The sequence below is a fragment of the Anser brachyrhynchus genome, assembly GCF_964034855.1.
Source record: "Anser brachyrhynchus genome assembly, chromosome: 1".
NCBI lineage: Eukaryota > Metazoa > Chordata > Aves > Anseriformes > Anatidae > Anser > Anser brachyrhynchus.
The window spans coordinates 147,693,737-147,716,373 of NC_137694.1; the positions used below are offsets into that span (position 1 = coordinate 147,693,737).

The 22,637-nt window shown below is 44.1% G+C and overlaps 2 protein-coding genes across 15 annotated transcripts in view; one reads left to right on the forward strand and one right to left on the reverse strand.

Moving 5' to 3' along the window:
- Positions 1-3,917: 3,917 nt before the first annotated feature.
- ATP4B (ATPase H+/K+ transporting subunit beta) lies at positions 3,918-21,139 on the forward strand. Its single transcript, XM_080577093.1, has 7 exons — positions 3,918-9,116; positions 10,602-10,730; positions 11,654-11,767; positions 12,331-12,530; positions 13,897-13,953; positions 14,496-14,588; positions 14,760-21,139. Exons 1-7 carry the CDS (start codon positions 9,005-9,007, stop codon positions 14,919-14,921), a joined length of 867 nt encoding a protein of 288 aa, XP_080433219.1. The 5' UTR covers positions 3,918-9,004; the 3' UTR covers positions 14,922-21,139.
- Positions 20,168-22,637, reverse strand: part of TFDP1 (transcription factor Dp-1) — a 41,731-nt gene continuing 39,261 nt past the window's right edge. For all 14 annotated transcript variants that reach the window (XM_080577069.1, XM_080577076.1, XM_080577077.1 and 11 more), the window contains one exon: positions 20,168-21,484. In XM_080577069.1, coding sequence (XP_080433195.1) covers positions 21,337-21,484 — 148 coding nt within the window. In that variant the 3' untranslated portion in view covers positions 20,168-21,336. The remainder of the gene's footprint in view (positions 21,485-22,637) is intronic.

The window sequence follows — 22,637 nt, forward strand, 5'->3', positions numbered from 1 at the left end:
TCTCCTCCTCTTAATACACTGTACATTTAGTAAGGAACTGGTACCTCATTACCTTCAAAACTTCACTGGCAATGTGCTACTTGTGTTAGTGATAGATTTATCAAATAGCAAAAAATAATATGGATTTCATTGTGGCAAAGTACGAGATACTAAGCCATGTGGCAGATACGTGAATGGCTAAAATTCAGTGCGAGGAAGGACTGAGAAGCAGCAGCAGTATGGAGAACTTGCTGAACAGTAAGTACACGTGAATTTGCAGTTTGATAGAGCTGTAAAAAACCATGCCCTAAGTCATTTTGAGTGGCTTGTGCTAAGACATCACATTACCAAGCACTGTTCCTCTCTTTGGGCCAGCTCCTGAAACAAATTTAAGTCAGTGGGGACACTGTCATTGATTTTAGTGGTTTTGTGGTTGCTGATGCCACATCTTGAACGGCATTCAATTTTGGGCACCTGATTGCCCTCAAGACGCTGACAAGCTGAGAGGAGTTCAAAGGAAAATGGCAATAACAGAGGGCAGGAGAACTGGCTTAGGAAATAAGATTGACGAGTTATTAAATTATTAATAGCATCGCTGAGCAATATCTCTACAGTCTTTGAAGCAGGAAAAGATGAAGGAAGAAGACAGAAGTGAGGGGAAGCAACGTTCCCAGCAGGAGATTTGTTTCAGACAAACAGTCCAGAATGTCCGCATGAAGCCGAAGTGGGAAGAGGTGCACATGGGGCCAGGAGGCCCCCCTCCAGCATGGACACCAAGGCTCTGGGACACAGGGAGCAGAGTCTGGCTGGAGGGAGCAGCCTGCGGGCAGCCGAGGATGGCATTACTGGAGGGTGAAACGTAAGGAATAGAAAATCTGGTTAAAATGGGGTGGGGATAGGGCTGGAGAGCAGGATTTGGGAGGGTGGGAGAGTGGGACACATGCAGGAGAGGGCAAAGGGTTGCTGTTCTGGACCTGCTGCACACATATGCACCTGGGGTAGAGACAAACTTTATTTCTTCAGGTTTTAAGGCTGCTTGATAGAAAAACACTGAAGTGAACTACCAAACTGGATTATTTTGCAGTAGCCCATCAAAATACAAACCGATTTTCCTATAGCTCCAGAACTTTTTTTTTGTACACACTCCTCAGACCTAAAAATATGAGAAGTTAAAAGCAGAAGCATTAAAAACAACAACAACAACAAAAATCCAGCCTGCAGCCTCCTGTGGATGTAGGAAGATGTGCCCAACTTTGAACCCCACACCTTGCAGTGGTGGCCATAGAGAGACTGGGGTGGGAAGGGACCACGCCACAGGGGTCTATGATACACAGGTGAAAGGAGAAAGATTACCAGCTGTTCATGCCTAGTAACAAACTACTAGTAATGAACAATCCCTGTTAAGAATAAGCTTCACTAAGTGCTACCCAAAATGTGTAATGACAGGGAGCCCACGTGCTTTTAAACTTGGGTTTTTACAGAGGTGTCCACACAAAGAACCAGGCTGTGACCTCCCGGGCGGCCTGCGAGACCGCGACTGCTTCACACCTCACAAATAATAATAATAAAAAAAAATGTGAAGAGAGATAGAAAAATAAAAATGTAAATGGTTTATTTCAACACGTGCAAACGGAAAATAAACGTTTGAGTCTCTTTTTTTCGCTGCCGCCGAGGTCGCCGTGCGCTGCGCGGTGCTGCCGCCCGCCGTGCGGCCGGGGCCCTGCAGCCGGCCCGGAGCAGGCCGCGACCGGGCCCTGTGGGGACTCCAGACCAGCCCGGGGCACCCGGCCCTGGCTTCGTGTGGACACAATAAATAAATAAATAAGTAAAATAAAATAAAAGTCAATGTTTCCTTCAGGAAAACCTCCTGCTGCCAGCCCGGCAGCAGCCCCTCAGAGGGGGGCTGCGCAGAGCGAATTGGGACGCAGCGAGATGCTGCAGGCCAGTGAAGAGCAAGGTGCCTCAGCGTGCTCACAAATGTACAAATCCACAGGGATCACTTTGAGGCCAAGTGCCAGCACATAAATCACATAGCTCCGGGTGCTAGCAGCTCACCGTAACCACCACCAGACCCACCATAAGCTGCCACAAACCTTAAGGACCTAAGGAGAAAGGGAAAGGGAGCACAATGTTGGGAAAAGCCTAAAAAGCGTGTGTGTGGTTTTAACAGCACTGCAGTTATTTTCTGTAACAGATTTGAAACAATAGTGATTATACTCTGAAGATACCAATTAGACTAAGAGTAAGTTACTGGCTTTGTTTGTGGTGTATCATCTTCTTCACCCATGAATAACGCTTTTGATGTAACAGAGGCAGGCCATTCGGCTGGGCATGTGGCTTATTCCCTTGCAACACCACATGGGAGTCCATGGTCTGTGATCGTCTGTGCAGACAGAGAAATCCTTTCAGCAAAAATCGAAGAGGCCAGAACTGCTGGAGTTGTTTCATGGGATGCTTAATGTTTCCAAGGACCTCATTACCCTCCATCGTTCACAAAACACCACAAGCAGTTGTATGTTGCCTCCACAACACCAGGCTTTAGCACTCATTCACTGTCAGTCTGAAAGGAACGTCACTGGGTTTTGATAGATTTATTTTTGCACTCAGTTTAGCAAGGTTTCACGGCAGTAGTTTCCTTTAGTTTCTCAGGAGGTGGGGTGGGAGTGGAGGGAGCTGGCTGGGCTAATAATGGGGTCAGGTCAGCAGCCCTTGGACAAACAGGAGCAGAGCAGAAAAGCAGAGGCCAGCCAAGGTCCTTCTGGAATGCCACAGTGAGCAGTAGGTCAGCCCTGAAGAGAGGCTGCTTTGCTTCTCTTTTTTTCTTTTTTTTCCACAGCTTTCGTCATGCTGCTGTCGTAAGACCAGCATTGCACTTCCCCCTAAACTCCCTTGTTCTTATCGCTCACCCCAAAACTAGAAACAGTAGGAACATTACAACTCTAAGATATTTTCGCTGGTTTCTTCCCCTGAATTCCTCAGGCTGCAACTTTGATGTCTTTAGTTTCAAATGCAGAATGACTGTTCTCCCCAAATCTTAAAAATGCCAACAAGTTTTCTCTTGTCAAGCTGCAAAACACAAGAGAGGAGCAAATAGAAGGGATAGTTAGTGAAACACACAATGCAGCAAAAAAGAAAAAGGAAAAAGAAAAAGAAGAAGGAAAAAGGAAAAGGAAAAGGAAAAGGAAAAAGAAAAAGAAAAAGGAAAAGAAAAGGAAAAAGAAAAAGAAAAAGAAAAAGAAAAAGAAAAAGAAAAAGAAAAAGAAAAAGAAAAAGAAAAAGAAAAAGAAAAAGAAAAAGAAAAAGAAAAAGAAAAAGACTGAAATTAAATACAGTCCTGGACATGAAAAGCATCCCCTCACCATGCTCCACCATCTGAGGCACTGACAACAATTTCTGCTGCATTCTTTTGCATTCTGAATTTTAGATTTCAGAAACTTTCAAAACATTATGTTTACTGCCTCCCCCAGAAAGTCACAGCAAGCCTAACACATCTGATCAACTTCTGACCTTTTAATACAGAAAACAGCCGTGGGCCAAACAGAAAGAAAACTCATTTCTCCCTTAGGAGATGAGCCTCAGTCTCCACATGCAGAGGGAAGGGAGCCCAGCAGATGCCTTCCTCCAGGCCCTGCTGAACCAGGACGGATTTCCCTTTTGGCATCCTGTTATCGTGACTGAGTGATGTTAATGTTTTACTAACATTGACACTGAGCTCTCGTTCGGTGCCATGCAGACCTACAGCAGTGCAAGCAGGCATGGCTTGCAATGAGCTCTGCATACAGCAGGCTCAGCCACCACTGTATGAGGCGTGCCATCATCCATTTCTGCTGAGAACATCTCAGAGGGATAGCATCTCAGGCTGGATCTAACCTTACAGGCATGGTGCTCCAGAAAGAGAGGTTCAGGCTTATTGCTCAAGCTTAATGACTGTACAAACCCTCTTTGTATGTACAAATTTAGCTACCACTGATCACAGCAGCACTGTTCTCCTGAGCATGTTCTCCATTACTCTTTTGGAAAGTCTGGGCCTCCCCGATACCAGATTTTGCTTTGCTCACACTGAGGTCAGCAGGAGAAGGGAAATGCACTCAACATCCCCACCACCACCTGGGCTGGGCAGGAGAGCCTGAAGCAACCCTCAAAACTGGTGCGAGTGCTGCCGCCCACCCAGGAGGGGGAAACGGGGCCGCGGTCTCACCTCCAGTCCTGTGCCACACTCTTGTGCGACCTTCCCCCTGCTGCTTGGCCGTCCTTCAGCCCAGCGGCCAGCCCAAGGTCGGAGATGCAGACATTAAATACCAGCTGGGGAAAGCAAACATCAGTCCCCGCTCGAGCAGCTCCAAGTACATTAAACACCTCGCTGCTCTCTGGATGGAGCGCGCACGCATGCCCACCCCCTGGCCACGGCTCTGCAACCAAAGGACAAAAGGCTGTAGGATTTTGGCAGAGCAAACAGAGCGGAGCTGGCTGAAAGACCAGGGCATCTGGGCAGTGCACTCGACGCTGATGGGTAGCTCTGCGTGTTTGGATGAGGAAAATGGGCACAGATTGAATCCCGATGGGCTACAGCAAGGAGGTGCTTAGACCAGGAACCTTCCCATGGAGACATGGGGAGCTGTCCACTGGTCAGTGACCAGTGTCCTCCCAAATTATTGCAGTGGCTGGGAGCCCTTCAGCCCTTGAAATAGCTGTAGCTGCACCCTACCTTAATAAACCTCTTTAGACAGGCAGCGCTCGTTCCCATTCACATGCACAAAATTTCCGGGGAAGTCCCCTGTTTGCCACAGCTGCACATTGCCCGTGCCCATGAACCGGCTGTGCCATGTGGGTGGCACGTCACGAGAGCTGTGAATTCACCTCTGTGTGCGCCCATGTTTCCTGACCCTGATCTCCAGTAAATTGCTTACCCCGGGTTTCTTTTACCTCCACCCACAGGCATCAGTGCCCTCGGCTCACAGCCTTCCTTCTCCACTTTTACATCCACTAAGCACGGCAGGAGGTGAGAAGAGGCAGGTTCCCGTGTCCTCCTTTGCAATTTGGTGGGTAAATTAAGGTACAAATTAATTAATTAATTAAGACAAGACCCGGTGTCATCTCCCTGCAGTCACAGCTCAGAAAAACCCTCGGAGGAAAATCTGTTGTTAGAAATCTTTTCATTCCAAGCTCTTCCTCCAGCCTCGCAGAGGAAACACCCAAGTTCCAAGTCTGCAGAGTGCTGGGAAGTCCCCAGGTTCCCCCTGGCACATTTCTAAACCCACTCAAGCGAGAAGGTGTGACCCTGGCTGAGCCTCCCCTTGTCACCTCTCTGCTGGGGCTTAGCAGAAGGAGGACGGTGGGACAAGACTGCGGAGGTGACAGCACAGCAGGCACCCCATCGGGGGGACATTTTGTGGCACGACGTGGAGAGGACTCACTGCTTTCCCCGAGCGCTACCTTTCAGAAGAACGCTTCAGAACACTTAAATCCGTGCAAAACACTTAAATCCATGCAAAGACTAGCTTCTGCAGTCACATCTCATGGGGGCTTCAGCCCAAGTGCCTTTTCTGCCCTGTTTGGTCTCTCACTGAGGGGCAGAGCGAGGGCCATGGGGTGGGGGAATGCTGCTGCTGCTGCTGCTGCTGCTGCTGGGGGTCTCACGGGGCAAGCGGAGAGGGTGGGTGGGTCTAACCTCAACCAAAAGCAAGCGGTTTGTCCTGATTAGATATCAAACTGGGGAAAAAAATAATAATAGTCGTCTGATTTGGGTGAAGCAGCTTGGAATAAGGGGGTCTGGAGGGCTCAGGGGGGTCTGGAGGGCACCTGGTGACCTCTCTCGGAGTGGCAGCCCTGCTCTCCAGCATGCCCACCGCTGCCCCACGCCGTGGTGTCCCCAGGGAGCCTGCTGAGGTGCACCCAGGGCTCAGTGAAGGTGTTCGGCAGCCCTGGCACCCAGCAGGGACACCCTGAGGGACACGGCTCCTGGCTGGGCACCCACCACTGCTCTGTGGCCCCAGCTGCCCGGCCACTTCCCATCCCGTGGGGACACCGCACCAGGAGCTCTGCTGCCATCACGTTCGTGGTGTCCTCGGCTCTGCCTTTGCCCACCAGGCTGGTCGTACCACAAGGTCGTCTCACTTAGTCAGGCCCTCACCTCCTTGCCTTCCGCGTGCTTCCAAATGTTGTCCAGGAGGACGTCTGTACTTAGTAAGTAGTGATTTATTTTCTAGCCACTTCTTTCTTTAATTGTCTTTAGAAATCAGGCAAGATTGCACCAGCAAGTCTTTCTATTAAGAAACTCCTAGCGATTTCTTCAATAAAATGCAAGTTTCTCCACTCTTATCTACTGCTGCATCCCTCTCCAAATGTTGGCATCCTTCATTTTCACTGACATTTCCACTGACGATTTCAAATACTGAAGAGCGAAGCCCTCTCTATGTGACCACCCACTGCCATCTGGCTTTCACCCTTTGTTTTCCTTCTGTTTTTTAATGTAAATGTGCTTTGTAATTGATTGGTTTTAATATATGTATGTATTTAATTTGTGCATAAGTTAAAATGAGGTGTCTAGCTCGTTACAAAATAAGGATATAATTCAATTATAGTGGTTTTATTTATGCTGTTGTATTAATGTGGTTAACGCATTTATGTAATTTGCATTTTGGGCGCTTCCAGTCAGAGCAGATTTCCATCTGTAATAATTTTCCCGTTTACCCTTACCTGTTATTGTAGATGCTGCTGTTAACTTTGCACGTTTTCATTTGCAATTTTCAATGAACTTTTCTAGCTCCAGCTTAGAAATAAGGAACTTTAATCTAAGTCACCCACTTAGGTCACTTTGTGTCCTTGCAGCACACGGTTGCCTTGGCATCCCAAGGCCCTTTCTTGCCCTCCCGCAGGCAGCTCTGCCTCCCTGGTCCCACAGCCTCCTTCAGGCCGTACAGCCAGACCTGTGCACAACGGTGCCGAGCTCAGAGGAGTTTTGGGTTTCCACAAGAGAGAGGACGACCACGTGAAACCCTTGGCCTTGGTTTCACAGGGCTTAGTGGCAGCTTTCCAGGTGGCAGGACACAGCCTCCCAAATGTAGGCACGCTTTGGCTTCAGCTCTGCCACCCCGGCAGAAGCCCTGCTGGCCTCCACACCACCCGGCAGAGCGTGAGCACAGCAGCGGCAATGTTTTCCTTTAGAACATAATTTGGGATGTTATTTCGTTATGAATTACTAAGCTGTTTAGATTTAGTTACATACTGAAGGTTTGTACTGCTGAATCATCACCTTTCTGCAAGCAGTGTCAAAATTTACTTTTCCTTCTTTTTTTTTCCTAAAATTAACTCCACATCTAGTGACTCCCCTCTAGTGACTCCCCTCCAGGGGATTAACCGGGATGGCTACTGCTCCACACAGAAACACTGAAATCTCACTGAAGACCTGCTGTTTTCCTGCCTGCTTTACCTCCAGGACCTTCACGTCTTTGTTATCCTTTCCAAAACTGCTTCATAGGAACCTTGACAATCCTTTTAACTTCAGCGTAAGTGCTTGATTTGCATCTTTTTCAGGCCACTGCCCAATCTCCTTGTCTTATTTTAGCATGTTTGTCTTAAATATTGGCCAGCTCATGGTGTGATGACTTAAAGCACCTTTTTGCTCACCTTCCCCTTTCTATGGGGAATACAAGCTGGACATGTCTGTAGATCTTAGTTCTGTTTTACTTGGCCTGGTTCCTATTTTGTCATCTGAAAACAAGAAAAATCACCCCAACTCAGTGGCTATTACACTAAACAATCATGCTGCCTGATCTGAGGCAGAAAAGCACACTAAATTTGTATCTATTCTCAGAAACTCAGCACGATTTAGCTGACAACCCCCTCTGCCATATTACTCCATCTGAGAGGATCACCTACAGCTGTCTCAACATCCAAATAACCAAAAGCCTAGCAGTTAAGCTTTTCACATGTTCCCATTTTAAAGATTTTGCCACCACACCATGTCCAGTGAAGTGAGCGAAAGGCAGGGCGTGCTGATACACCTAGTTAAAAGGGACGAAGTCCTGCCCCTGTTGAATTAAAGGGCAATTTTGGGGATTGACATTACCGGGGTCCAAGAAGAGAGCAATGGCACGAGTGAATGACTTCCAACAAGAAGCAAGAACAGCAGCATGACTGGAAGAGATTTCTAAAACACAAGCCTTGCTCCACCTTGTGTTTTTTTCTGCAACCATGCAGATTTATTGACGCCACCTCTTTCCCAAGGCACCTTCCATGCCGCAAAGCCCGGCTCCTCACTGATTTGTTTCTCCTGGTGGTCAGCAAACGCTGGCTGCAGCTCACCTTGCACCAGGGGCATGGAGGAAGCCATCAGCTCTCCGATTTTCAGTATGTGCTGAGAAAGAGTCGGGGTAGTCAGTACAGGAGGTGAGGATACCCTCTGAATTGGAGTCAGCATCATCAGAGGTCGCATAAAAAGTGTTATCTTCAATTCCCCAGCTCTGAAATGTGGCAAGCACTACGGGAAACAGCCGGTTTTGCCCAAGTCACCCCACTGCGATCCCATATCTCTGAGAAGAATGCTATGGGTTGTAGTGGGAGAATTGCATTGGGTATCTGCAGGTCAGTTGGAAAAAAAAAAAAAGAAGAAGAAGAAAAAAAAAAGAAGTAAAACCAGAGAGAAACAATTTCTCCTTCGCTTTATCTGCTTAGATAACCGCTATCACACCGGGTATATCTCAAGCCCTAAAGGCACTCTGCAAAATGCGTAATTCTGCCAATCTACTGCGGTGGCCGAGAGAAAGTAGAAGGGCATTTGATAGGAGCCAACTTTCCTTCGCCAGCCTGGCCACCCAGTCGTTATCAGCACTGCTTATAAAGAACTGTATCTGCTGCGGGTTGATAGTTGTGGGTAGGGGCTTTCACTGGTATAGGAAGCAATCTCATTGACCTTCAGCAGAGAAGAAGGTATAAAAACCAAAGTAGTTCCCTTGGGCAACTGTTTGGGCACCCCTTGTATTTCTGTTTCTGAGGAGGACGTGTTTGGGGGAAATTTGGTGACAAAATGGCAACTTTAAACGAAAAGAAGACCTGCAGTGAACGGATGGAAAATTTCCGTCGTTTTGTCTGGAATCCCGAAACGAAGCTGTTCATGGGAAGGACCTTGATAAACTGGGGTACGTTTCCATACACAGGGGTCTCCTCTTCCTTCGGTATCCTCAGAAACCTTGAAGGGGGAGGGAGCGTTGTTCTGATGAAAGGGATATAATGTGGTGATGGGTAGATTTTTTTCCTAATTGTTGAAAACATCAGTTCTCATATATGCTTCTGATCCATCTCTAGAGTGGCCCTCTAAGTTGGGTCAGTTAGATCAAAATACTGCTCCAAGTAATTGATCCTGCAAATATATTTTAAGTATTTTAAGCAATCGTGTCCCAGATATTTGGTAGGGACAAAATCTAACATGTTAACAGCTACCATTACTAGCCAAGGGTACATTTATAATACGATTCTGCCACTGCTGACTCCAGGGGCTTCTGCTGTATGGAGAATTTTGCTCCTTGGTGGGTTTGCGTTGCTCAGGACTGCAGGCATCGGGCTGGATGGTGCTAATGCCATGGCAGCAGCGTACTGTAGATGCCTACACTGGTGCTCTTCTTCTCCAGACCTAGCTGGGGAACTGTGAGAAAATGTTTTTTGTCCAGTTCTCTGGAAACGCGTTTTGCTTTTCTGAATTTCCTTTCTAAATTATTGTCTGTTTAGTAAATCTCCTCTGTTATCATAGCAGGCTAATGCATATTTCAGCTGAGTCTCCCTCTCCATAGCCAAACTTGTGTCTGCAACAACAATGTGTTTTATGAGCTATGCTCTGAGAAGTGCAGCTCTGAACACATTAAAGAGGGTCCCTGCTCTTCCCACAGACCCTAAGGGTAGCTGCAAGCTTCCAGAAGGTTTTTTTTCTGGTGGGAAACTTGTGAGTGCAGCTTATGGGCCATCCTTAAAAACAAAAATCGGACCAAAATGTGAACCTTTCCCATTTGTGTATACGTTACGCACACAGATACAGAAACAGAGCATTATTCTAAATCTCACGCCGTAATGAAATGGAAGATGGTGCATTTTGCTGAAGGTGGTTTCGGATGTCAGAGGCAATACAGGTCTAAAATCAGCACACCTGAAATGCTGAACTCCCTGATCCAAACAATACAAGCAGCAGCTTGTTTTTGTTGATGAAATACATTGGCTCTTTTGGTTAGTCTGTGTGTCGTAAGCAGCTGAATGGTCTACAGTGGTCATCTTCAAGAAGCCACACCGTTCTTTAAGCTTTAAACAACCTGAGCTAGGTGCCAACTGCCTCAAAAGCCGGTCCTTCCCTGTCGATGTGACACCATCAGCTGCTGTGTTCACGGTGTCAGCTCAAGGACCCTTCGCTTGCTTTCTTGTAGAGCTGAACAGATGCAGTGCCAGGTTTTCCTGGGAGGATATTCTTCTGAGTGTGCAGAAAAACATCCAAAACTCCCATCCCTTCGCAGGGAAAATATCCTCGGGGCCGAGGATGGGAAGGCAACTGCTGCTGCCTCCGCTGCGATGGGCTCAGCCATGGAGGGATCGCTGCTCTGCCTGGCTCTAAAATGAGATTTTTCACCTCCTTTTTTCCCCAGTGTGGATCAGCCTGTACTACCTGGCCTTCTACGTGGTGATGACCGGGCTGTTCGCGCTCTCCATATATTCCTTAATGAGAACGGTGAACCCCTACGAGCCGGATTATCAAGACCAACTGAAGTCCCCAGGTACAGCAGCTGCCCAAACCATCCCTGCAAAACTTAACCTCATCCTGAAAACACTTTACCAATTAAAAAATATATATATATATATAATAATAATGATAAATCAGTGCATTTAGTTCCTTTATGCATGCCACACCATTGAGACCACCAGTGCCTGAGCACAGCGCAGTCACCTGCAAGTGGAGAAGCCCTCGGGGCAGGGCTCGGCCCTGGGGGAAACCTGGCTTCTGCTCCAGCCCCAGGCACTGGGAGGGTCTGGGGGTGTCCTGAGAGATGGGGGGGCCGGGGCGAGGAGCCTGGCGTGGGTATTTCTGTGCTTGCCACTTGCGTGGAAAGTCCCTGGGAGAGAGAGCGGGAAGCCCTCCCTTGTGGGGTGTGCTGGGCCAGCGGCCAGGTAAGCAAAAATAAGGCGGAGACATGGAATTAGGAATAGATGTAGAGCTTAGTGATAGAGGGACAAGACAGGATTAGCAGATCATCAGAGCCTGGTACTAAAGCTTTACCCCCTCCCCCCCCAGTTATTCGTCTTTACAAAAAAAACAACAAAACAAAACAAAAAAAAATAAGTAATTTTGAAGATATAGCCCTAAAAATTATTGCTTGCCTGTTATTGTATTTTGAAGCCTTCTTCCTCAATATTCTGTAAGTTTGACGTTTGATGGCAAAATAATTCCTGTAAAGCACTGAGTGTGGCTTTTCCAAGAGCTGCTCCTCAGCCAGCAATACGGCCCGTTTCTTTAACCTGATGAGGTTAGTGTAAATGCTATTTTTAACAAGTCCTGGGGAAATCCCAGGTAACCCTCTCTAGCACTGCCTGGGCACCACGAATGCTCGCAGTCACAAGACTTTACACAGCACGAAGGCTGTTGCAAAGCAAACTAATTGGTGCCCGACACCTCTCTGCTGCTTTGCCTTCCCTTACGAAGGTGTAACGTTAAGGCCGGACGTCTACGGGGACAGAGGACTACAAATCTACTACAACACATCTGAAAACAAAACCTGGGAGCGACTGGTGACGACCCTTCAAACCTTTCTGACAGGTAACAGAAGTGATGAGGTTTCCTGCATCATGCTGAAGAAACGAGCTGTCACATCTCCCTTATCACATCTCAGTGCCAATTCCGATTTTCAGAACCAGTCTAATTTAAATGAATCTAATTATGTCTGTGACTACAAGTATGAAAGTGCCACAGTAGGTCCGGTGGGGCCAGTACATACTGTCATCAAAGAGCATAGTCGAAACAGGTCAGGCGTTCCATTTACCTGCTCGTATCTTAATACATTTATATTCCCTGTGAGCCTTAACTTCTTATTTCTGTGTTTCTCATACATGTATTGAGAAAAATTGTATTTGAAATTGCCTTTATATGGAGCTATCAACGCCAATTGTCATCCTTAACTCAATTTGATCTTTTTTTTTCCCCATGGGTATTCTAACAACAAAACAACAACAAAAAAAAATCAATTTAAACTCTCTGCTTTCCATCTAATCCCAATTTCACTCGACATAGTCTCCCTGTAGAAGCTGCAGCCTGATATTGGGGTGTATGACTTCTATATGAGAAGCTTCAGAGAGGAATGTTTCTTTCTTTCACGAACCTAGCGTATACCCCTGCTGCTCAGCATCTGAACGTCAACTGCACAGGTGACAAGTACTTCATCCAGGACACCTTTGATGGCCCAAATAACACAAAGCTGTCCTGCAAGTTTACATCAGATATGCTTCAGAACTGCTCTGGCATCGCAGATCCTACTTTTGGATTCCCGGAAGGAAAACCTTGCTTTATTATAAAAATGAACAGGGTAAGTACAGCCTCAGACTGCAGAGAAGAAATAATTAGTCGAGAGCCACCAGGCCTCCTGATTCTCATCTGGGGAGCTGCTCTACAGCCTGCTGCCCCAGGAGCTAGCCTCTGCTTTGTACAGGACAGGCAAATGACCATGCTTTTCCTGAGACACCCACAGAGCTGCTACAGAAATAGCGAGACTTCCCCACCACCCCTAGGAAAGTAACAGAGGACAATCTCTACGAAAGGTCTCTAAAGCTTTGGGGTTTGTTTTGCTAGCATCTCCGTAGTGCTCCCATCTGACAAACTGCTACGTAAAATGTTTTCTCCTGCAATACACAGATCCTGTGGCTTCAGTTAAAAGTGTGAAGATGGAGCCGTAAATAGTGATTTCAGAGAAGTGCTTCTTGCACACCTTATTTCTCCAACCTGCAAGGAAAATCTTTAGCAGAACTTGTAAAAGAGAAAATTCAAAACAGGTGGATATGGGTATCAGCAAAAACCACCACCAACATATTTTATGGGGGAGGAGAAAGTGAATATATTTTTTTTTTTTTCCAGGACATAGAAAAGGGCATAAGCATTTAATTTTTCCAGGAAAGACACTGAGCATTCTAATTCAATTTCAGAACAAAATGAGGATCTCATGTTCTCCATCAGCTCCTGATGGACAAAACCACTTAATTCTGCTTTGGTTCACACACTAGACTTGGGTGATGAACATTTTCAAGAATCTGTGCGAGACCCAACTGTGAGAGGAGAACCACGCACCTGATTTCTGCAGGGGAACAAGCACACTTTCCCCAAGGAAAGTTTTTGCTTGCTGCATGCCAGCCAGGGCAGCGGAAAGGCATGTTTGCAGTGCTCAAGGGACTTTACCTCCTTTTGCCCGTGCTGCCACAGGGCACGACCCTTCTTATTATATTTATCCCCTATTTATATTATATTTATCCCCTATTTTTACAGGATCAAGTAGACTTGAGAATTTCTGCTCAAGCCAAGGCTTCCTAGTAGGAGAGATAATGACAAGCACAGCTCCTTTGTAATTTTCACACAGCTACCCGCTTTAAGGGACACCCGTCTGCCTGGGCATCGGAAAGAGCAACCCTTGCATGCAGGCGATGAGCTGGATGTGCCAGGAGGTGCAGCACTACCCACCCTGGGTGTGTTAGAGCACTGACCAGCCCGGGATGCACAGTCCTGACTCCTAAATAACAACCCAAGAAGTTTTTCCCCCCCGGGTACCTAAGACGAGCTGATCAGTTTGTCAGTGCCTTATGCAGAAGCACTTTAAGCAGCATCTGAAGCTCAGTGAATCATTTGTTCATCTTTGTCTCTGGAAACAAATTCCAAGATGACCAAACGCATGCTTTCTGTTTCAGATTATCAAGTTTTACCCCGGTAACGGCACTGCACCGAGAGTGGACTGCACATACGTAGTAAGTGCATGAGGTCTGGGCTCAAAGGTTTCAAGCACTGCAGGTCTGAGAGCAAGCTGTGACAGAAAGGTCACCCTGCACCTCTGGAAATCGGGTTATTCTGGCAAAGTACAGTAGGAATGTTCTTAGTTCTGGGCAATTTCTGGCACCAGCAGGCATCCTAAGAGCCAAAAAAAAAAAGGAAAAAGAAAGTTTTCTTTTAAATCATCTAAAATTGTTTTTCCATGCTGCAGGAAAAACACAAAATCATTTGCTATTTGTTTTCCTCTCCCAGTAGTGAAGCTTATGAACCAGAGCAACTTCTCCGGGCTTTCTGCAAATTTCAGCAGATCCTAATTCATTGAGTTCACAACTGCCACAAAAGAACACTTGGCTGTTTCTCTTGGCAATAGTAACGGCAGATTTCCACTTTTATATAAAAAATAAAATTGGCACTAAACAGACTGCTGAACTCGAGTTTTAATACGCACTATTGCAGCTTTTAACAGCAATAAAACATTCGCACAGGGCTGGCCAACAGATCTCCTCTCTTGCTTTAACAGGGCGATGAGTCTCGCCCGCTGGAGGTGGACTACTACCCAGTGAACGGCACCTTCAACCTGCACTACTTCCCTTACTACGGAAAAAAGGCACAGGTGGGTGCTCATTTACGTCAGCTCGGATTTTCTTCATCTGCGTATAAGATGAAATGTCTGTCTGATCACTTCTGTGATCTTACGTGAACTGGAAAGAAGGTTAATTTCAAGAGTTTATTTTGAAATCAATAATGTAAAATTAAAGTACCCATTTTTTTATTTTTCTCCTAGCCTACTTACAGCAATCCTTTGGTAGCTGTGAAATTCCTCAACATTACAAGGAACGTAGAACTCAAAATAGTGTGCAAAATCATTGGAGCTGGGATTACCTTTGATAACGTTCATGATCCGTACGAAGGAAAAGTGGAATTTAAATTGAAAATAGAAGACTAAGCAGCAGCAGAGACACTTCTGAAAGACATCTGTGAAGAGTGACTTACCTTTTACCACTTTCACTCGTATTTATTTTCTATGATTTCCAGATAAATTGACTCAAATTGCAGTGAAAATAGACATTTTCTACTGAAAGGCAACCCATGTAACTAAAAATCAAGATACCGCTTTCCGTGTGTGAAGGAGATAGAGATCACCCTGCATGTACATAGCTTGCTTGTGCCTCCGTGCAAATACTTGTACAAAACAAGTTTCCTCTAAACCGAGATGTGTCTTCAAAGAAAATAAGTACAGGATCAAAACACCATTTTCATTTACTTTTCAAACCGTAATAAATAATTAATGTATAATACTAAATATTGTAGAAATAATTAGGATAGCTAGAAAAATAGTTTGAAATAGCACAAGGTGATACGATTCTCAATCTGTCTTGTATAGGATGTTTAAATTATAAAGGGGTAGCAAAATTATCTGTATCCCCATACATTGCTTTTTGTACTAGTTAGCCAAGCCAGAATTTTTTATTGACAAATCGATGGCTGCAAAAGAAGCGAACTTGAAACTGGCCTCTAGGCTACAGCTTTTATTGCACCTACCACTTGTAATTTTTGTCCAACAATAAAAATGCTCGGTAAGACTGTAACACTCAGTTACATCCAGGAGAACTGTGTTCATTTAGCTATTAGGGGCTGCTGGTTTTGTTTGCTTCCCCTCTCCAATCCCCCCCAGTAGAATAGCTTTATAGGGCTTGCTGGGTTACCTGGAATAATCTGGAAAAATGAAAATGTTAAAATTAAATCTTTAAATGAATCTAAAACTTGAGAAGTCTAGCCCGAACGAACAATACGAAGACACAGGATTGCTGTGCCTGTAGAGTATATTTATCTTAGATGAAGTCCAGATTGCTTCAGCCAAAGAACAAACATTATACAGAAAAAAAGAAATCCGACAGAAGAAATCCTTCATTGCCTGGGCATGTTAGAAAGATGGAAAAGGTAAGCCTCACCATTACAACAGTGACATTCGGACACCCAGGTCACAGAAGGAATCCAGTTGAAGGGGAATATCTCCAATTCAAAACCAGAAGAGGTATTTGAGACTATTCTTTAAAAATATGAGCATTCTGCATTTCAGAAACAATAAGAAAATGCACCCTCATATAGGAATTTTTCCCCGTCCTTCCCTGTTTCAATTTTTACATTGGGGCCTTGCCTCTCTTTTAAGAAACTGTATGAAAACCAGTTTTACATCCTTGTTGGAACACAGGTCTCTTCCTCCTGCACATCCTTCCAAAATAATACAGAGAACTATGAAACAATAAAATATTTTTGATAACCAAAATTGTCATTCATGCTCAAAAGTAATTCGAGGTTGTCTGTAAGCAAAACGTTTAAATATTACCAAGATCACGGAGAACTGTCCCCCTGCTGTCTCTAACCTAGGCAGATTCTCTGCTTGACCGTATTTGATTTAGGTTCTACAACCTGCACGTTGGAGTCAGGCAATGCAATATTAGAAGCTCACATTTTAGTTAGCACTACAGCGCAGAACAGGAAGATGCAGAACAGATTTCCCACTGACCAGGTATCTGCACAGCCACAGCTTCAGAATTACATCTACAACCTTACAGAAAGGCCTTTGACGGGACAAATGTAAGGAGGAGACAAGCCTGTCCCCGTGTTGAATGGAAGACGATGCATTCCACAGTCAAAACCTGTACGCAGGTCCTCCACCTCTGGTTCTTTAAGAACAATGATTTTCACCCTGAAGTTGGATTTAACTTATGGTCATCTGAGAGGATTCTCTTTCTTTACGGGAATTACAGGTAATAACAACGCAGAGCAAGGTTTGTGGCTAGCGTAGTTGAAGTGAACACCTGTGAATTGACCTGGGTATAATTAACATTACCTTTCCTAGAACCCAAATATAAGCATACTTAAACAGCAGAACCAACAGCATGCAGGTATTTTGTAATACTACGATAGCACGGCCTAGGAGAACGTGCAAACATTTCATGTAGCGAGCCATGTAGCCATCGAAGAAGCAAAAAAAAACTCGCACAGTTGTGCTTTGGAGACATCCAAGTGACAGAATCGACGAGACCAAAACGAGGACAGGAAGGAAAATGGGCCAGACGTCCTGCCCCAGGCACAGGAGGGGTGACCGGCAGAACCAAAAGCACACTCAGGAGCAGGGGGCAGCTGACACCCCGCTTTCTGCAGGTGGGGTAAGCACCAACAGGGGCTGGGGAAAGATGCAGACAGACAGACAGACGGTCTGCCTGGTTCTGGGTGCTCTGGGGAAGGAGCTCTCTGATCACCTCCACCTTGGAGGATAGAGAGGACCTCAGCTGCCAACGCCAGCTGTGCAACAGCAACTGCTGCACGGCCACAGCTAACCTAGCATCCAGTTGTCATAGGCTAACAGCTTTATGGAAGTAGCAATTATGATTAATTACAAAGAAGAACTAACCATTAGCACAAAGTGTTGTTAATGAATTTAGTAGTTTTGAAGTTTAAAACTGGCCCCATTTATCAGTCTTTTAAGCACTCCCATTGCAAGTCTCTAATTCCTTGAAATACATACCTATGCACACATTAGTACATATACATATATATATAATATACCTGCATTCAGCTACAACATTAGAGATACTTGATTATCGATACCTGTAACCAATACAAATGGGAAAAAAAACCTGTCAGGCTACATGAGTCTTTCTTTGATTAGACACTGAAGCAGTGGATTTCAGAACTAAATACATGTTAAAAAAAAAAAAAAAAGATTCCTAAGTTTAACTGGATGTTGCTCAGCGAGAGACCCTGGGAGCAAAGGCAGTTAGTTTGTGTTCGTGGCGCAGAGAGAGGGGCAAGCAGTGGTGACACCAGAGGATGGCTGTCAGTGACAGACTGCCAGTCCCGTTTCCTATCAGCTGTGCAACAGAGATGGGATCCCTTGGGGGAAAAGGCCTAGGGAAGGAAGCACATTGGCATTAACACCAGTCTCTGTTCTTTATTCTCTACCACACAGAAAGGTTTGGGTTGGAAGGGACCTTAAAGCCCACCCAGTTCCAACCCCCTGCCACAGGCAGGGACACCTCCCACCAGACCAGGCTGCCCCATCCAGCCTGACTTGAACACCCCCAGGGATGGGGCATGCCTGACAAGGGATTTCCGGGCGTTCTGCCTTTATTACAGCAAATATGTAATCAACAATCTTGATTTCCTCTGGCTAATGTTTTGCGCATCGGTGTTGGCATACTTTCTCCAACCTGTAGCAAGAGGCAGGCATGGCTAGGTGAGCACCATGGTAATGCCAGGTGAGCTACCAGTGGAAACAACTGTTGGAAGAAGGAAACACCTGTGCGTGCCCATTGTCCTCCTCCAGCTTGCTCTTAGCTTCACCTGTATTTCTGCTTGGAAGTCTCATCCTAAGGCAGGCAGTCTTCACTTCCACCTACCCAGCTAACCACCTTGTTCATCATAGGAGCTTGGTAACTTCTGATGGCTTCTGAAGATCAGCTGAGCTTCCATTTATTTTTTTACCGAGTCTTCAGTATGCAGGCAAGCCACATCAGCCATTTGTGGGACCGCTCACGAGACTGACATATGGGATTTTCTAACTTTTTTCTAACACTCCCTTTTTTCTAACACTCTCATATGGTAACTCAGGCCGGAAGGGACTAGGAGCCTCCCGAAGTGCAATTCCTACTCAGCGGTAAGGTCAGAGTTTACCTTGCTTCGCGCTTTTATCCTGTCCCACCTTCGAAAACCCTAAGGGTGGGAGTCGGCACCTCTCTGAGCAACCCGTTCCATTACTTCACCATCCTCACTAAGCTCCTGCTTAGGTCTAGATGGAAACACTAAGACCAGGTAACTGTCTGAAACCTAGCAAGTAATTAAAAAGTGAATACTTTCCCTAGTTCCTGATTGTTGCCTTTAGAAGGCACTCCTGAAACAGAGGTAATACAGATCCATGCCCCCAAGCCACTGTAATAGTGCTTGTTTTAAACTCCCAACCCCCATTTTGGAGATTAATTAGCAACCCAAAGCAAGGAAAGCAGCATCTTTTGAAGTGCAAGTTTTGCTACATTTCCACTCCTGCCCTGACAAAGTCCATGTAAGGTCTATTCTACTGACAAAAAAAAAATACATAGATGCTTTCAGTTTTCCTTACTCACCCACCAACATCCCCATACAGTACTGCCTCCCTCTTTTGAAGTAAGTCTTGAATCATACATTGGAGACTTAGAATATTAGGAAAAACTGTAATAATCCCCTAGGACTAGGACAGAAGGTCTTTGATAACTATTGTTGGGCTCTGCAGATAAAAATCGCCATTCAGTGGCAAAGAGAATTTGAAGCAGCTGACCCACCTGCTACAAGAACATGGCTTCTAGCATCAGCACTGCAAAGAATGACGTATCTTTAGAAAGAAAGCATTCAATTCGCCTTCCCCTAAAAAGTTTTTTCCAGACCTGTAAAATTCAGTAATTTTCTTTGTTCACTCATATTAGTACAGGGTTTGATACAATTAGAAAGTGTTCACTGCATTATCAACTGCTCTGTAGTATGTGCCCACATCCTATTACCGCAGAATATGCATCAGGACATAATCCCTCAGAGAGAAAAACAGTAACATTCTTCATATTTAACCCATGGTTTAATTTAAACACATGGAGGAGCCTTTACCACAGACGGAGCAGTTGCTACCCTAACATGTCTTTGCGGCGGCTCCCTTGTGGAAGCATCTAAGCCTTACTATGGCAGTGGCCTGAGAGAGCGACTGAGACATTTCAGTAACCTGTGCTTTCAGGTGGTGAGAGCAGAGACTGAAGTACCAGAAAGGTGGAAGTATATGGAAAGTATGTGAAGACCTGTTTTGAGGATGTGGGAATGTACAACAGAAAGCTGAGGACTGAGGAATATGGGATGAAAAGTTAGGACAGCAAGCTTGGGGTTTTAAATAGAACAGCTGGATTAGAGTATGAAGCCCGGCCTGACATTCTGAGGGGCAACAGGACTGAAGAAAGGAGACATGAAAAAAGAGAGTACACAGTGCATAATATTGCTCTTTGCATCAAAAGATATCAAGACCTAAAAGGACAAATTGCTAAACTAAAGCAAAAAGGCAGGGCCCTATGTAGCGCAGATGCAGTATCCTGAGACAGTTAATTCTAGGTCTTGTGGCGAGAGGAAGTGAAATGTTCTAAAATTACCCTAAAATTAGAAAAACCACAGAGCTTGTTAAAAATGCCCATGCGCGTTTTATTAATAAAAACTAACAGTGCCAAGGTTAAACAAGTCAAACAATTATAGTCTCTTTATATTCCATAAAATATTACAGAAAAGTTTATTTGTGTTTCAATAAAAAGACTACTGTCTTAGAATAGGCAGCTGACAGTATTTGTGCAGTTAATTGTTTGTGAATAGATTTAAAAAGACTACCACCTGCCCTGAAATTCCTTTTATAAAAATGAACTATTAAAAATGATTGACAAATTTTGAGTTAAAAAACTTAAAACATTCTCTATATTTAATTTCAACTTTATAATAGATTACAGGAAGATGCTTATGAAACAAATACAAACATTTGTTTCAGTACATGTCTTTATATGATAGACTTATAAGTATGTAAACAACTATATAATAAAAAGTTTCCAAAGTCTGCCTGTAAGAAATCAGGCAAATTTTACCATAAGCAATAAATCATTCCAAACCTTCAAGACATTTTATATAGCTGCACCAACTGGCAGTAAACATTTGCCAAAAACTCTGTAATTCATGTCCCAACATACAGTGACAAGTATATAAACTTGATGGAATCATAATGTTAGATATAATTTAAGGGAAAATAAGTTCACAACAACATTTTTGGAATTTAACATGTAAAAAAGTAGGACGTATCTTTCTTGTTTGGTTCTTTGGACACTGCATGGTTAACAAAAAAACACTACTACATTAGCTCACTATCCCTCAAAAAGTGGTATAATCAAAATACACTCCAAATAAATTGCCATTCAGTGTATTCATTTTCCACAGAAGGATAGCATTTTATTTCTCAATGATGTGTCTACAATTTCTTTAGCAAACTTAGCAAGAACATTTGGGGCAAAATCCATTTTCCTTCAAGTAAAAAAAAAAATAAAATAAACCAAAACCCCCTAAAACGAGTAAATAAAGGCTCTGCATTAACACACTGGTATCAAAAACACACATCCACACCACATTTAAAAATATCCTACATAAAACAATCCTTGTTTGCTTATCAGAGGTGCAATTTCTAAACTCAGAACTGCTTACCAACATTTTCCTTGAGGGACGGGGCAAAGTAATTTGAGACTTCTCTCCCTAGAACAATTTATTCCTGAAGCTTGCTGAATTTTTAACAAAAAATAGTCTACAAGCAAAGGGCATCAGTCGTCATCATCGTTTTCATTAAAATCATCGTCGTCATCATCGTCATCCCCTACGTAAGAAACTGGTGTTTCAACTCTGGAGCCACTGTACTGAGATCCATTGGAACTTGTAGCCAACATCCCATCTCCACCATTGGAAAAGTCACTGGAAAAAGAAAAAAACATTGGCGTTGTTTAACAATTTTTCCTAGTTTGCTGTGTTTTTAACTATTATCATGTATCTGCTCCATTCCTGTAACAGATCTGCCATTGCTTCTTTGTAAATTGTCTTTAGCATACGTCTAAGTTGCTTCTCAAAAGCGCTAACAGTTGAAATAATTTCGAAATGTTTCTTACTATGTTTGTCCCATGGGGTTTAATATAACAATGGAATCCTTTCACAAGTGCTTTACAAGCATGTATTTCAAATTTCATTCAAGGTATATTTACTTTTAAGAGTATCTAAGGCCCAAAACATTTTTATGTAGCACCAGACACTTCCATCACAAGTGAATCACATCTCCAAATCAAGGTTAGTACTTTTGGAAGAGTAAAGAATTCATAGTTTCTCCTGGTTAATTCTTTGTTGTTATATGGCCAACTACCATGCTGTATTTTTAAACTGGAAATTCTTTTATTCTCACTGTGCTTTTCTAGTTTTAAGAAAAACTCTTTAGCATCCTGAATTTTTATCCTCTGTAAGAGTATTCCTGAACTGAAAATTTGCCCTTAGAACAGCAAGTAGATTTAGAGAGCACTCACTTTCTTACTTAAATATGTTCTCCCCCCCAGAACCCGTAATACATATTGTAGATATGGTCTGACATTTCTTGTTCCTAGAATAATTAACTGTATCCAGAAGAATTTTATTTTTAGTAGTCAGTACATTTCTGCCTCCATCGTTATTTGCTGTTTTGCTATCCTTTTTATTATCAAGTTTCACATTCTTAGTTAAAATTAGTGAAAAACTTTTTTCCTGAAAATCACTGAAATAGCATTTCTAACTTGACAGATACTCATCATTTTTTCAAAAATACATTTGCTAGTCATTTTTTTTAATCCAGTTAACATACGATCAGTCGTGCACAGTCTTGTTGTGTTGAACTAACTCAAAGGTTTGGAAGTCTATCTTTACACAAATTCAAAGTACTTTCAGTAAAATTATATTCCTATTCTTTAATCTTGAATAAATTAATCCTGTGCTTTCTTTTGTTTTATTTGATCTGAAATTGGTGGTAAACTAGCTAACCATAATTAACCAAGCACATCCCACCTCCTCTTTCCACTACTGGCGGAATAACAAGCACCCCAGTGTTTGA